Source organism: Pseudopodoces humilis, chromosome 11 (genome assembly GCF_049639895.1).
Source record: "Pseudopodoces humilis isolate 2021_Gansu_Grassland_sample_001 chromosome 11, ASM4963989v1, whole genome shotgun sequence".
Lineage (NCBI taxonomy): Eukaryota > Metazoa > Chordata > Aves > Passeriformes > Paridae > Pseudopodoces > Pseudopodoces humilis.
The window spans coordinates 21,513,210-21,529,289 of NC_142210.1; the positions used below are offsets into that span (position 1 = coordinate 21,513,210).

Consider the following 16,080-nt stretch of genomic DNA (forward strand, 5'->3'; position numbering starts at 1 on the left):
ATGTATCTCCTTAGGGACAAATAACCTGAGGAGAGGAAGAACAGAATTCCCTAGGGATATGTTTCTGTTTGTTACGACTGGCTTTGGCCACGGACGTCTGGGTATAGACTCGATCCCTGGAAGACTCTGTGAGAAGTTTGAGTTTTAGGCTGCCCTGGAACACAGATAAGTACACCAGGCCAGCACATCTGCTCACTGTGAGGTGCCCTGGTGTGGCATTTCAGCTGCAGCCAGGCACAACCCTGCTGAGCACCTCAGGCCCATCACACCTCTGACAGCACTGGCTTGTGTTCCACCTCTGCCTCGGTCATCAGCACCTCTTGCCTGATTGCTCTTGGAGAGGAAAACTGGGCTGAACTAAGAAGCATCCTAATGGAAGGAAGTCCTCTCCTCCTCCCAACCATGCACAGAAGGCCTCTCAGTCTTGGATTGACCCCAGGTCCTGGAGCTACAGCGGCAGCTTTGGCACGTTGCTCTCCCATCCTCATCAGACACTTCCCCAGCCACGTGGGCTCTTTCCTGCTGGTGGGCAAGGTTGTGACAAAAGTGCAAACACAGGTGTCCATCCTGGCCTTTTAGCAGCAATTAACCTTTACTCCTGGGTTTCCTTTGAAGCTTGCTCATGTTTTTATCGTAAAATAGCAGTGAAGAATTTAATGGAGACTAATATCTAAGCTTCCACATAACCTAATCTCATCTGTTCCCTTATCAGGGACTTAATTTTTTATTTCATCCCATTTATGGTGGGGATAATTATTGGAATTTAAGGAGGCCATCTTGAATTTCAAAACTGGAGGGTTATCTGTGTGAACAATTTGCAGTTCACTGTGAAAATGATGCTTATCAGCACAGTCCCTGTGTCCAATTCTAACCTTACAAAGGTTTTCCATCAGTCAATATCCTATGGTTTTGCTGGAAGTCCCTCTGATCCATGTGGGTGTAAATTTTAAGACAAATAGTCATATACTCTTTGAAAATTAAGACCAGAACCTTGGTTCATGTACATTGATTTTAACAGAGCTGCTTCTATCATTAATTTCACAAATACATCTTAATGGTCTTCCCCATCTCTTGGTCAGTCATAATTCAATTCTGTGTCTATTTTGAGGCTTAAAAATATTTTTTTTGCTAGAATACATTGCTACTTCATTCAAAGGACTATTTCAGTAATCCATTTTACCCACACTTAGAGCTTTGGGGCATAGAGGTGTATTATATTTTCCAGAGCGTTTTAGCTGAAAGCTTGTGTTTCATGACAACATCGGGTGTGGCTGCTGGAAATCAAAGGAGGCACAATAGACCCAGCAAACGGACTTGTCTCCCTGCCAGGCTTCCAGAGGCCAATTTATCAGCTGCAGGTTTGACCCTATATGGCTAAAAATGAGCGTAGCCAGAATGACTGAGATAAGTATAACTGAGGCCTTTGAGTCTGCGAGAGAGAAATTAAACTGGACTGTCCCTGGGGAAGACGAAACATCTGTAAAGCTGTGCTTGCTAAATGTTTGAGGCTCAGCTTGTTCTGGCTCGTGGGCAGGCACTGCTGGCAAGTGGAGCTGAGGAAGGTGGCCCTTTGGGACAGGCACAGAGCAGGTCATTGCTTGCTGTGACTTAAATTATTTGGCTGAGGTGCTCTGTTATTTTGTGAAGGGGAGTTGACTATGGGACACAGAGAGCCTTGGTTTTAAGGGGTACTGCTTGGCAGGACAGGGACAACAGCAGTGACTGTGTGAGATGGGCTTTTTAAGGAGTTTGAGTGTCAGGCACCCAGCTGTCATGGGAAATCAGTGGGATTTAGATGCCTGAAGTTTTTACCCCCGGCGCCCCCCTTCCAGTGAGCCATGTGCTTATCATCATCCAGATCACTTTCCTTGTGTGATTTTTCTTCCTGCACCCCATGTGTATACATGGGTTAGGCTTTTTTTTTTTTTTTTTTTTTTTTTTAACCCCTGTTTCAAAAACAGCTGAAGTCTTTTAGGCAGGACTGCAATCTAAACAGTTGGGGGAAGACATCTGAGCAGGAGCACGCCTGCCCTGAATGGATGCAGCATCACTGCCAGCCTGCAAAGTCAGGGAGCATGTTCAAGTTTTGGGGGATGCTCAGGAGGTGTGGATGGACCTCTGTCACCTGTCCCATCATGCTGGAGCATGGCAGTGTTGGGGAAGCAGCAGTGCCATGGTGTAACAGAGATGGCTGCTGGAAGGGGGTTGTCTCAGTGCAGGGCAAAGTGAGTGGTGGCATCCAGTTAGGGCTGTGTTTCTATCCTTTCCGTGCCCTCTTTCCCATCCTTTGGAGTCCCAAATAAGTGGTGTTGAGGGCAGGAAGATGTGGCATGGGCTCATAAGTGGTAGGCACAGAGCAAGCTCTCTGCACCAGTGCTTTCACAAGCCCTTGAGAATCATTTCCAAAGTCAGCTATGACAGGTAGCATTTCTGAACCATAAGCAACAGAAAATCCCTCTGTGTGTGCTTCTCAGTTAAATGGTGGAGTCAGTCAAGATTTTCTACTTCTCAGAATGCCAGGTATTAGGAAAGTGACAAACTAATCAATATTGGGTTCAGTTGTTAAAGGGCAGGCAGGGTCTGCCAAACCGGAGGTTGAGGGGATGGGTAGCTGAACTTTCCTGTGACATGGATGAGGTCATAGCCAGTGCCACATAAAAGAAAGAAAAACAGTTCATGGCTATGAATAAATTGCTCACAGATGAAGAATCCAGTTTGCCAGTCCTGTGATGGGAGCAATCTATTCCAATGATTTGTTATGTCCCAGTGTTTGTCTTAGGCAGTACCAGAAGCATGAAAGTACAGATATAAAACCGTGAGATTATATGTAACAAAGATGTGAGAGACAATGGGCTATGACCAGCTTCCAGTGGAAAAGGCATACGGTGCTAATCTACCATGGATAGTTTCTTAAATGAGCAAGAAATTGAAAGAACATTTTAAAGTTTCCTGTTTCTTCACTGAAACAGAGTCATTCTGAAAGCCAAGCCCAGTGTAACGCTTTCATTTCTGGGCTAACAATATAATGCAAATATCCTCAAGCTCAGGTTTTAAATACCTGATCTCTCAGTCTCTTCAGTCCTTGGAGAACAGTATTCTCACCTGCTATTTGAATTAAGTGGAATGAGTTCAGGTGTGTATAAAAACCTAAGAATATGAATAAGTTAAATGGATATAAATAGTAAAGAAGGTTTTCTTGGTTGGTTTTGCTGTTTTGCTCCTTTTACAAGTGTTAGATTGAACACTGTACTGCTGGTGCAGCTAAAGCCCCTGCTGAAGTAACTCAGAGTTTCTGACTAAAAGGAATTTACAATCAGTCTTATGTTTTAGGTTGTCAAAAATAGTGAGTTTTTCTTTTATTCTTTTATTTTTGTTTGCTGGCTAAGCCCCAGAGATGAAGATTTGTTTGTTTTTTTAAAATGTGTTTTGGGTCTGCCCCAGATTTTTTTGCAACTGTAAGAGGAGAAGGTTCATGTTCTCTATAAGGTGCTGTTTGGATCCTGAACTTATTTTAGACCATTGCATTTCTTGGAGGTCAATGGTAAGACACTTATTTACATCAGCTGAAGTTCTTGCCAGGAACTTCAAGAGTTGTGTGGTAGGCTGGATCCTTTCTCTGAAGACTAATTGGAGGCCATCAAACTTAATTTTGGCTACTTTAGGTTCAATCTGTCTCTCTGCAAGACCAGTAAAGCTTTCCTGCTTTTCACTTCTCTTAGATTTCAGTTGTAAGATGTAATGCTGGATTGTAATTTCAAAGCACGTGTGGGTGCAGCGCTGCATCCGGACCCGACTGGACAATGGGGTGTGCCTGCCTTTACATCTGTGTGCAATTCCCTCGCCTGTGCTCAGTGATGCAAACCACTTTTGATGTCAGGAATATTGAGAAACACTGTGTTACCCCCAGGCCTATGCTGGAGAAAAGGCTCAGCTCCAGCCAGGGTGAGGCTCTGCTGCAGGATTAGTGATTGGTGAAGTCTCCCAAACTGTCCCTTCCATTCCATGTGCAGGCTGAGAGAGTTTCATGTACAAAATCTGTCAGGGTGTTTAAAATCCTACTGTTTGGCTTTCTTTTCCAGGTGATGAATGTTTGTATGAGAGCTTTCCAGAACTTCCCTTGGGGGAAGTGCCAGAAGCTGATGGAGAGGCTGCAAATGTCCAATGTCCAACATCTGTCAGCATCCAAGAGCCGTCTTCTCCAGCAACCTCCAGTGAAGCTTTCACACCCAAGGAGAGCTCTCCTTACAAGGCTCCAATATACATTCCTGATGACATCCCCATTCCTTCAGAGTTTGAGCTCAGAGAATCCAACATTCCTGGAGCAGGATTAGGGATATGGACCAAAAGGAAGATTGAAGCAGGGGAAAAATTTGGCCCTTTTGTAGGAGAGCAGCGGCCACACCTGAAGGATCCCAGTTATGGCTGGGAGGTAAGATACTGTACATTCTTTTGGTCTGTTGAGTTCTTGTGTGTTTATCTATAAACACAGAAATATTTGCAGAATTTGAGTCTTATCCTGCAGCAGCCAAAGCATATTTATGTGGACAAACTGCTTTGTGGCCTTTTGGGTTTTTGTGGATGGAGACAAGAGTAAATTGAAAAAGAAAAAAAGTCAGGAATTAATATTGCTCTTCATATATGAAATCTGCCTGGGTGGATATTGGCAGGTGATGCTCCTTTTGAGGAAAGTGAGGAAAAAGTGTTGTTGGAACATTTCTATACCATTTTTAATCAGGTCTGGGATAGTTCTGCATTATGTCTCTGGGTGAGGGATTTGCAAAATCACTGCATTATAGATTTGAGATGAAACTGGGTGCTGCTTTCAGGATTGTGAATCACTACTTTCTGTCAACAATGATTAAAATAGCCCTTAAATCTACTGTTGTATGGCTAAACCTGCTATTGAATAATGTTGTGCTGCTTGGGGCCTTCAAAGTGTGGGGGGTTGATCCTACTTCCATTTAACTGAATGGGAATTCTGCCATTCATTTGGTGAAGTAGGTTTGGGTGTTAGTGCCACACGCAGCACACATGGGAATGGTGTGGTTCATGTTACTTCTGCAGATCCTTTTTGGGAAATCCTTTTCCTGAAGGATTGGACTCCTCTGGTGCGAACAGGTGTTGGATCTTGCTTTCCCTTCCTTCAGGGACAGCACTTTCCTCACTGTGGTATCACTGAGGATCTGTCTGAGCTCCTGGTCCATGGCCAGGTCAGGGATTCAAACATCAAGTGGTGCTGCTGTTGTGTTATGATGTAACAAATGTTCCTGCGTGGCTTTATTCACCATTTTAACAATGTGCTGTAGGAACAGAGCACAATCTCTGCTTTCCATCTGTGCGTTTCCTTTGGTTTGTGATAAGAGGAGCCGTGCAGGGTTTGCATGGCTCTCCAGGGGCACGCCTGACCTCTGGAGAGATGGGAGTTCATTTTCCCAGGAAAAATGGAGTTTCGTTGTGGAGCAGAGCCTTGCAGATATGGTGGAAAATGGAAGCTTGATTTGCTCTTAACTATCCATAAACACTCAGGGAGTTCATTATGAACTTTCCATCCAGCTGTTTAAACTCTGGTGAGACCTGTGACAATGTGACAGAATAGTGTCATGAGAAATCATAGACTTGGCAGCACTCTGTTGAGTTAACAGACTGTGATGCAATATAATTGCTAGTGAGAAATCTTCATTATTTGAAAAAGGCACCAGGAAACCATAAAATCTGACCTTTAACCACACCACAATTAAGCTCAAATATTGATAACAGAAATTAAAGCAAAACTGTTGATACATGGCTGTACTTGCAGGTTTAGCATTATTCCAGAATTTAGGGTATTTTTAGACTGGACACTCAAGTGGTGTAAAACAGGATAATCCCACTAAGATTGAGGGAAACCCATCAAGCTTTTCACACCCTTAGCTGCTGGCAATATGTTACAATATTAGAGACTGGTTTTCCTCCTTGAAATATTTCAGATTTTGGGGTCTGTGATATTCAGACAAGAAATTAATATCTTGATAGTGCTGGAAGCCCAGCTGGCAATCTGAATCCCTTTCAAGCTGCAGAACTTGTTCCATTTGAATAGTGTAATGTATCTGGGACAGCTGGGGCAAGCTATTGAAAAGTGTTGGAGCAAAATCACACAAAATCAACAGTCAAGTCCCTCAGCAATTTGGTCACTCACCCAGAAGTATTCTGTGATGCTTAGAGGAACTTGGAACTGAATATTTTTCCAACAAGTGTGTTAAATACATTTTCTGTAGTTGAAGGGAGATGAAGAAATTCTGGTTACCAGAGATTACACAGTGAGTAAAATGGCAGATAGTGATGGTTGGGGTAAAGGAGGGATGTGGGGGTACCTGCTAGTGCTGGAGAGGACTTCAGTGATGCTCATTCCACCCCAGATGCTCATCACCACACTCCTCTGGAGTCCACCACTTCCTTGGGCTCGTGCTTTGGGTATTACAGGGGTAAAGAAGCTGAAACTGGTGTGTGAGCTCAGGCAGTGCTAAAGGCAGTGTGGGACAGTGAGGAAAATTATCATTTACTGAGGTTTAAGTACGGTCTTGGAAATTTCAGCTTTTCTGGTGCTGTTGTTTTCTGCTTAAATGGGCACTTTTGAGACACAAGGTGTATGTCCAGCCAGGTGCCAACAAGTCAGTGAACAAATGAGAATTCATTCTGCCGTTGCAAATAATCAAGGGGAAATTTCATTTCAATCTTAAATGGAGGAAGGATAGAACCAAAGTTTCTGTGTGGCACAGGGTGTGGGTTTTAAGTGACTTTGCAGCATGAGAGGTTTTTAAATCTTTCCGCTTGTTTGATGAGAGAATTGTATTGATGCAGATTGTTACATGATGCTCTCTTATGTTTGATTACCTGTAATTCCTGGGATAGTTCATGGTGTTGTAGAAGCCAGCTGGTGACTTCAGGAAGGGTGTCCCAAGCTGCTCATGTTGCTCCTGGTCCCACAGGCCAAAGAAAGTGTTTTGCTGTGTCCAGGCATATTCATTTCTTCACTTCTTGTCTGCAGTGCTCCAAGAAGTGCATAGTGGGATTACACCATTGCTACTATTTGTGTACTTACCTCTTGAGTATGTTCCCCCGTGACTGCAGACAGGATGTTGAAGTTATTAAAAATATCAGTCTTTTCATTTTATCTGAGTTTAAGCTGGAACACTTAATGTACAATGGTGTTTGGCTTTTAAAGGTGATAAAGGAAGATACATTTTTTTGAGGAAGACAAACATTAAAATTTTGAAGAAAAGATGGGTATCTTCCTCAGCCTTTTTCTGATGGTGCACGTATTATCCATTTTGTTATGAAACATTTGCTCTGCTTTTGCAATTGTTTAGCATTGCTAGGTAGTCTAAAATCTTACATTAGAAAATTTTAACTGAAAATCCTATACCTTCACCTTGGAGAGAGGAGTTTTCAGTTACACACACATTTGGACTGTAACTACATTTTTGGAAAAGACTTTTTTTTTTCCCTTGCAAAAGCTTGTCATAGTTTTGGGTATTTCCAGCTGTGGGATACTTCTGACTTCCATTTTTTGTGACTGATATCCATCTGAGTTGATACTGGGATCAGCCTGGGGGAACTGCTGCTGTTAAACTGTTCTGCAGCCAGACAGTTGATGATAAAGAAAAATTTTCTGCAGGAGGCTGAGGAATTTCATGGAGCCTGTTCCTACATTCCCCTATAGCAAAACTCCCTATGGGATCAACGCAGAGTTCTGTCAGAGCAAGTCCAAGAAAACAATGTCTATTGTGTCCATTTATACAGTTCAGCCATAAAACACACTCTGGGACAAAAAGAATTTGTTGTGATATAGTTGTGCTTGGGTCATGATTAGAGTGCTGTAGATCAGTTTAAATGAAAAGCCATAAATTTGAATTTTATCTCATTTTGTTGGGCTAGAGTTGAGCATTATCTAATCAGGTATTGGTTAGCTAAAGTACAAATCGAACAGGGGGTCACCGGACAAGGGGAAAGGTCGAGCTTTTTTGCAGTTTGTCACTGGGGTTTTAGTGTTTGCCGGCAGCCCCAATATCCGAGGGGGTCGGGAGGCTGTTGCTCTGTGCTTGTTTGAAAAGGGAAAATTGACTGCTGCTTAATCAACAAAGAAAACAAGCTTTTAAGGGATGGCAGTAATTTTTTTTAAACAAAAGCAAGGGAGCACAAATTTAGTGATTTCATCGTGGTTCATGCCCTGCTATGAAAAACAACCGGCAGAGCATTTCAAAGCAAGGCTTTGAGTCGGTCACCAAAGCACACGCACCCACCTTGGACCAGAGGATGGCCAATACCCAAATTCAGGTCTCTTGCTGCTCTAGCAAACTGAGGCTCATTCATAAGAACAAATTCTCCACAGCTCTTTTGATCCTAAAGTTTTATTTCTTTACTAGGAGGGCAAAACCGGGAGCAATAAACTCTAATAAATCAAACCTGTCACAGAAGTAAAAAAATATTTTAGAGCTTTATAAAGCAGCATATAATCTGTTTATAGAGCAGAGTATATTTTCCTGTCATGCCAGTGAGGCTGAAAAACAACTCATATTTGGTAGAGTATGCTTGAGCTGATGCTATTGCTTCTAAATGGAAATTAGGAGGCCATTTGGCTATTTATTTATGTCTCCTCTAACATTTTTCATGTGAGTCCTTGGAGAAAACTGCATAGCTTCCTAAAAATTGTTCTGGAGTAAGAGCTTCCCATTAGTTTGTAGGGACTGGAATAGTTGCAGTTTCAAGCTTTAATTCTACACTCTTTTGCTTTCTTTTGGCAGTTTTAAAAATTAGATTTATTTGAGATGCTGGGGTTTTAGGTGTACCATATATTGCTAAGAAAATTAAATAATATGTTAAAAAAAAAATGCAGTACAGGCTTTTAGAGATGAAATCTAATATAGATGCTCCCAATAGCTTGGTTTTCTTAGCATCCAAAAACTTGTACAGTAATCACCAGGAGTTACCAGTCAATTACTGTCTACAGATGTTAGCTCCTATTTTTGGGTCCTTCTTGGGAAAAATCTATGCCAGAATGTTAAAAGAAGCATTGTTTTTTGTTTTGTTTTTAATAAAAACAGAGCAAAAAAATCTTGTCTTCTAAATAACTTCATGTGGAATTCACACATCTTAAACTCGAGTTAAGCTATTTTTAGTAAACAGTGACAGTGCTGAGGGAAATAACTCCTTCATAGTCAGGAAAATCACTCTGGGAGAAAGCAGTAGATAATGTTTGTTTTCAAAAAGAAAAATAGAAGGAACAAAGACTTTATCACTTGTGAATATTTTTCTTTGGGATATGGAGTGTGTCCTAGTGTTAAATAAAAAAAAACCCTTGATTTTCTGCTGTTGTTTGATGCTTTCACACTGCCACTGGTCTGTGACTTTTACAGACCAAATCTTGGCTTTTTCTTGAATTGTTTTCAACAGCATTAACATGCAAAACAGCACCACACTCAGCCAGGTGGTTGGAAAGCAGGGAAGTATAGAATACAGATTCCTCGCCTAGCTTTTCTCTTTTCATATGGATTGCAGCAGTTTAGAGACTCCAGGGATTTTTGCAAAATTATTATTGAAACAAAAGCAGAAACAAGGATGTGGGCTATTCTGCTATTTGGAATTAAAAAGGAATGATTTGTTTTATAGTGGGAGGTGGGGCTGCTTTTTGATCAATACAAGGCCACTCTAACCTCACAGAGAGGGCGTTCTCCCCCAGATCAACAGATCATCCACTCCTGGCAGCTGCAGGTGGGGGTGACATCCTTACCTTGTCTCCAGCTCATAGGTGATGTTTTATCCCATTTGGAGCTCAGTTTTGCAAGGCATAGAGCGCTCTGGCTGGGCTCCAATAAAGCACTTAGGCACGAGCTTATCATCAACAGGATTACCCAGGTGTTTGAGTTAAGCGCGTGCTTAGCTGCCTCTGCAAGGGACGCGGTGTTCGGTGAGCATGGGATGGAGTTCACTCCCTGTGTCCTGCCAGGGTGAGGGTGCTTGAGACAGCCCCTCCAGAGCTGTGTACAAAAAGGACATTGCTGCGAGTGTCACCAGTCTGAATTGTTGTTTGTATCTGGGTCCTGAGGTGAGGCTGTGCCTGGGCGATGGCAGTCCCACAGCCACGCAGGCAGATGCTGCGAGCAGAGCGCTGCCCTCAGAGTGGATGTCAGCACCATGCTCCAAGCAGCTCCCTGGGCTTGTCACCAGCTTTCTCCCTGCCCGGAGAACACACAGTTTATAATTGCAAATGAGCAAATATTGGGTCCTTGAATAGAAAGATACGAGCAGGTGGGCTTGTCATTCAGTTTGAATTAAGTGTATTGACAACAAAGGGGACCTGTTGGTCCTTGGGGTTTCTCTGTGTGGGTGGAAGATGGTGAGGACAAGAGGGATCGTTCAGCATTAACCTGTGTTGCCTTTCTTTACTATTCCTTACTTCCACCCTTCGATTCCTGTAATTCTTTGATTAATGTGATTAAGCAGGGTCTTGCATGAGGTTGTTGGGATGTGATAATTCGTCCTTTTGGGCAAAGACCACAGGCTTCCCTTGGTCAGGCAAGGCTGCTGCTCGCTGGGAGGGGAGCACCAGGTCTGCAGAACTCCCTCCTCCACTGGCCAGGGGGGCTGCTCTCAGAAAACCTTCAGATTGATATCACAATCACACAAGGGAGCTGAGAGGCTGCAGTGGTTGCTGGAAGGGAGGTGCCACTCACCCCTGTCCTGAGCCAGCTCTGGGGCTGGGGCTGTGCTCAGGGGGCTGGTGAGGCTCTGAGCCAACCTGAGGTCAATGTGGCAACAGCATCAGGAAGAGGCTTTTAGCCAGTGCAGGAGGCTGAGCAGCTGTTGGTGTGGCACAGCTGGAAAATCTCACAAAAGCTTTTGTCCCAGTGAAACCTGGAGTGGGCTGTGTAGAATTGGCTGTTTCTCCACCCACAGTGGATGCTCCACCGTGTCCTTGACCTTGAGGGCAGGAAATCGCACATTTCATGGCACGGTCTAAAGCCACAAAAACCTCTCTGAAGGTCTGTGTGTGTATTGCCCACAAAGCCACTGAGGTTTTAATTTAATCAGGAGGAGCATTAGCTCCTGAGGGAAGCAGAGTGAAACCATAAGGGTCAAGTGGACTTTAGAAGTAGGAAGGGGAGAAGGAAGTTTTGTTACCTTCTTCAGAGCAGAACCGAGAGGATGTTTCAGGAATTTGTATTTCTCTTCAGAGCAAAGAGATTTTTATTTATTTAAACACCACCAGAGTAGGTTTTGAGCTCAGTAGCATTCTGTCCAAGCAGGTAAGAACATTAAATTAATAGAGACAAAAGCTTCCATTGGAGCAGATTTCAGAGTATCAAATTACAAAGAAAAATAAATGATATATGCCAGACGTTCCTTTAAAAGACAAAACTGGTAAATTGAATTTAGCCATTAAAAAAGACAACATCAGAAAGAAAAATAAAAAAATATTAAACTGAAGAGAATAATAATTGCATCTAATAAAACTGACAAACAATCATAATTCTTCCCATTAAATAAATATGTTATAAAAAATTTATTATGAAATGCCACATTATGCAAGCCAGGATTCAAAGATGAGTTCTTTGCATTAAGTACAGTAGATGCCATTAAGGAAAACAGTCAATATGTCACTAAGCCACGGCCTGTAAAATTAAATTGATTTGGTAAATGTAAGTAAGATAGATCTGTTTGCTTTCATCATCAATTTTGAGTGGGTGAACAGGTGATGTCACCAACCTGGGAGCGATAAAGATGCAGGACCATCTGGAAAGCTTTGTGATGGATGGGCAACTGCTTTTGGATAGTGACAGTGCTGTGGTACTTTGTCACTTGGGATGCAGTACTTAATAACTTTTCAATACCATCATAATAAATTTCACTGCCTTATTAATATAGAAATGGTGAGTTATTACTGTGATGGCTATTGTAAATAACAAGAGATGCAGCTGTCAGGAGCTGATTGTTTGGGCATGTTTCTTTAAGCAACACAGTTGACTTGGGATAATCAACGTATGTCTATATCAGCAGAGTTTATTGCTCTTGTCAAAAGAAAAAGTGGCATTATTCAAAAATTATATGAAGTCCATAATAAACAAGTTTAATATATTATCAGACTTTTCCTATAAGTTTCCTAACATGGGACAATAAATCACTTTTAATAATGCCTTTCTGTGTACAATAATATCCTTATGCTGTAATAATGTCCTTTCCTAACTATTCACCAAACAGAACTCCTGAAAAAACATAAAGGCATCTCACACCCATCAGAACACTTACAAAATTAAATCTCCCTATTTCATTAAAAGGCTTCTTCTGATATAAAGCTGATGGGCTCTAGCTGTGTCTTTCTTTTTTCTGTTTTAATTGAACAGATGTAGTTAAAAGTAATCTACAACAAAGAAATACAGACAAAATTATAACCATGTGTCCCTAAACACTGGCAGGAAAGAGCATCTGTGGGTGTTTTATGAAAGCCCAGCATTGCTCCGTGACATTGCTGCTAATGTCATCGGGCTGAGGACTGGAGAGAAACAAAATGCATAGATAGCTGTTAGCAGAAGATGAATTACCAGATCAATCATTTAGCACCATTCAGGGTATTACACCATTGTTCCCCGGGAAGATAATTAAATCAATGATGTCTTTCTTATTTGTGTAAAGAGCCACGAACTTGTAAAGAATATCCAAACCTCCTCAAACATATTATTGCTGGATTTTTTTTTTTTTTTTTTGTTTAAACCCTACTGACTTTGCCTTTCAGGCTCTAGCTTTGTCCCTCTTTTCAATTAAATGTCTCTCCACCATTTCTATGACTGCTGAAAAGAGAGCCAGCAGTCTATTAACAGGCAATAAAGTTCAGGAAGCCTAAGACTAGTTTCTTGGGTCAGAGGTGAAAATTGCATACTAAATGAAACAAAGGTGTGTCTTGATGGCTCAACAAGCAGTGGAGAGACGAGCATACATGTGGGCAGGAGATGGTCATCATTAAACAGAAGCAAATGAACACAGGAGTTGGGGTATGGCAAGATGCTTATTAACCCAGATGAACACATGTGCTTCAGAGGACCCAGCGCTGAGGTTTGATGTTTAACAATAGCATTGCAATCTGGGAATTTGGTCTAATAAAGACATCACAAAACTTGAGAAACAAAATTAAAAGCCCGTATTTTGTTTGCTGGAGCCTGCAGGTGTGTTCGTCAGATACATTAAAAAAAAAAAAAAAGTATACTTTTATGGAAATAAATCCAGAAAGCAGTAATTGACTAATAGGGTATTTCTACCCCAGAGAATATTAATATTGGAGCTTTACTGTCGTGACAGCCCTCATATGTTTCCTGGCTGAATGGTAGGTGGCATGCACAGGAGTGAGGACAGAGGTTGTCACAATCCTGCCTGACTTTATGTGATCGTGCTAACATTGGTGCATACAATACTCATTAATTTGGGAAAGAAATACAAATGTTAAGTGGCCCTTCCTTTTAAAGCACAGACCTCACCTTTAGTGTGGAAAGACGTAAAAGGCCCCACAAAAAGCATAACATTTCATCAGGTGAAGCCTAGGGCGTAAGGGGGCTCTGGTGTATAGTGGGTTTCCCAAAGTGTTGTTCTTAGTCTTAACTTGATGAAGTGAATTGGCAACATGCACAGAGTGGGCTGTGCTGGAGCCCTGGTGTGGAGCTGCTCAGGATTTCCAAGAGGAACCTTCAGCGCCCTCCTGTCTTCTTGAAACGGCCTCATGTGGCCAAATGGGCTTTCCAAAAATACAGTTATTTGCTATGTGGGTGTTTTACTAAAAAAATAAATCTGGATATTAATGTTTTTTAAGAGATTTGTGGTCGTGGTATTTCAAAACTGTGGTAGTAATGTTGATTTTGTGCAAAAAAAGGTAAAGTTCTCCTGGAGGGGAGAATGGAAGTTTGGGGATGGGAAAGCTTCAGCATAACTGAGTTTACAGAAAATATTCTATAAAGGTAAATTATAAGTATTGATCTAGTGATAACCTTCAAATAAGGCAAAATTTGCATGTGAATATAGAGAAAGTGATTTTTCTTTCCGGTCTTAACTTGGCATCTACCTGTTTGGAATATGTACACGTGTAGGCAGACAAATGAGCAGTTAACAAAGAGGGAGAGAAAACAATTTTTCTGTCTTTAATGCTAAACCCAGAAATGACCCTACCAAACCCTCTGTGCCTGCAGAGCAAAATGGTGTTGATGGCTGGTGGTGGCCTTTGAAACACACCTCCTCTCTTACACAGAGAACAGTATTTTACTATTTTCCCCCAGTTAAGACTGTGTGAAGAGGCCTTTTTTTTATTATTTATTTGTAGATCTGTGGTATCAAATTGCATTTTCATCCACCTGCTGACCCTGGCTGTGCATTCTCTTTACTTCATCCCTTTTCTCTTCCGCTCATAACTGGTGCTGCTGTTCCCCACGTTGTCCCAAAACCTTGTAGTCAGCAGGAATCCTTGTTCAGCCTTGTGAAAAATCTCCTCCTTCTCAACTTCTTCCAATCTTTTCTAAGTCCCATCCATCTCTGCCCTTTATACCTGGCCCTCATCTTCCTCAATTTATTTTTTGGCAGGTCAGTGCTGTAATTGCACTGGCTGTGCACATGGTTTGCTAACCAGGCTCTGATTGCCTTTCAGTGGCTGCATATATTTTAGTTTTCCTGCATATTTTCTTTTCTCAGCCCTCTTCATATCAAAATTTGTGTCTCCCTCAGTTCATTTAAGCTTCGGGCTTTCCCCCTGATGTGGACACAGTTTGCTCTTCCCACAAACTCTTCCCTCTGCTTGAAATATCACCAGTTCCACCTTTGGCAAAGCAGCTCAACCCCTACCAGTATGGACCCTCATTATTCCCTTTCAAAAGCTGATTTTCTCAAGTCATCTCACCAATTTGATGGCTGGCATTGTTGCAAAAAAAGGCAACATCTCAACTTCCCTCATTAAAGCCTTTTTCCCTCACACTAATGCAAACAGAGATGAATAAAACATGTTTTAGGCAGATTTCACAATAGTTTAAATAATTATTTGAAGATTATGCCTTTAACAGAAGTTTCTGTGTGTAAAGAAACCCTCGTGGTAGGTATTTAGCTTAGGGAGAGTGACTTGTTTGGCATTTGCATTCAAATACTTTTGTGCTTCTGGAGCATTTTAAGACTGGACTATCTGATCCCACCACCCATGACAACAATGCAGAAGTAGAAAATGAAAGTTCTGGTTTTCAGCCCCAGCATTCCTGAATAAAATTTAGCTGATTGCAACAGTATCATTTCGGGTGTGATTTTTAGCGGGTTTGAGTTTGAATGGATTTAGAATAGGTGCTTGAGCAGCTTTTGTCCCCATGCTAATGCCCCCGCAGCAGTGGGAGTCAGGAGGAGTGAAGTGATGACCTGAAATAGCAGACGGCTCCAAACAGAGCTGGATTAATGTGAAATGGGGCCCTGGTCCCGTCCAGCCAGGAAAGCCTCAGCCCATTCCCTGTCCCATCCAGCATCCCCACCATCCAACCCCACAGCCCCTGGTCCTCCTGCAGCACAGAAATCCCCCAGAGCAGTCTCCAGCAGCCCTGACGAGCCCTGTGCCATGCTGAGCAAAGAACAGCAGAGGGGTTATAACCCAATTTGCCCATATTCTGATGGGCTTTGTAGAATTTTTTATCTGTGACTTATACATTTGATGTGTTTGGAAAGGCTCAGTAGTACCGTTCCTCCTCCTGTGATATTGCCAGGCTTGCTCTGTAGTGCTGAAGAAGAAAAAAAAAAGCAGCTTCAGTGTTGGGAATTATAAATAATTTGATGCAACAGGTTTAAGTTACCATTTTTGTGGTGAAAAGAAAAGCTTAGCATGATCCAGATTTTCCTTGGTTTCCTCCCATTCTGCTGAGAAGCAGAGGTATTCACATTTCTTTGTCTAACAGTTTTATAATGTCTTAAGAGATTAACAGTGAGCATGAATGAGGGGCTGAGGATTAGACGACAAAAAGCCCGAGCCGTCCACTACCTTGTTTGCACATTTTACATTTTTCGGCATTGCCGAGTGAGTATAGAAACTAAGGAAAGATAATA

General features: G+C 42.0%; 1 protein-coding gene across 4 annotated transcripts in view; it reads left to right on the forward strand.

Annotated features, from left to right (window-relative positions):
- Positions 1–16,080, forward strand: part of MECOM (MDS1 and EVI1 complex locus) — a 329,866-nt gene that overhangs the window by 141,591 nt on the left and 172,195 nt on the right. For all 4 annotated transcript variants that reach the window (XM_088061011.1, XM_014254464.2, XM_088061013.1 and 1 more), the window contains exon 2: positions 4,080–4,429. In XM_088061011.1, the coding sequence (XP_087917137.1) occupies positions 4,080–4,429 (350 nt within the window). The remainder of the gene's footprint in view (positions 1–4,079; positions 4,430–16,080) is intronic.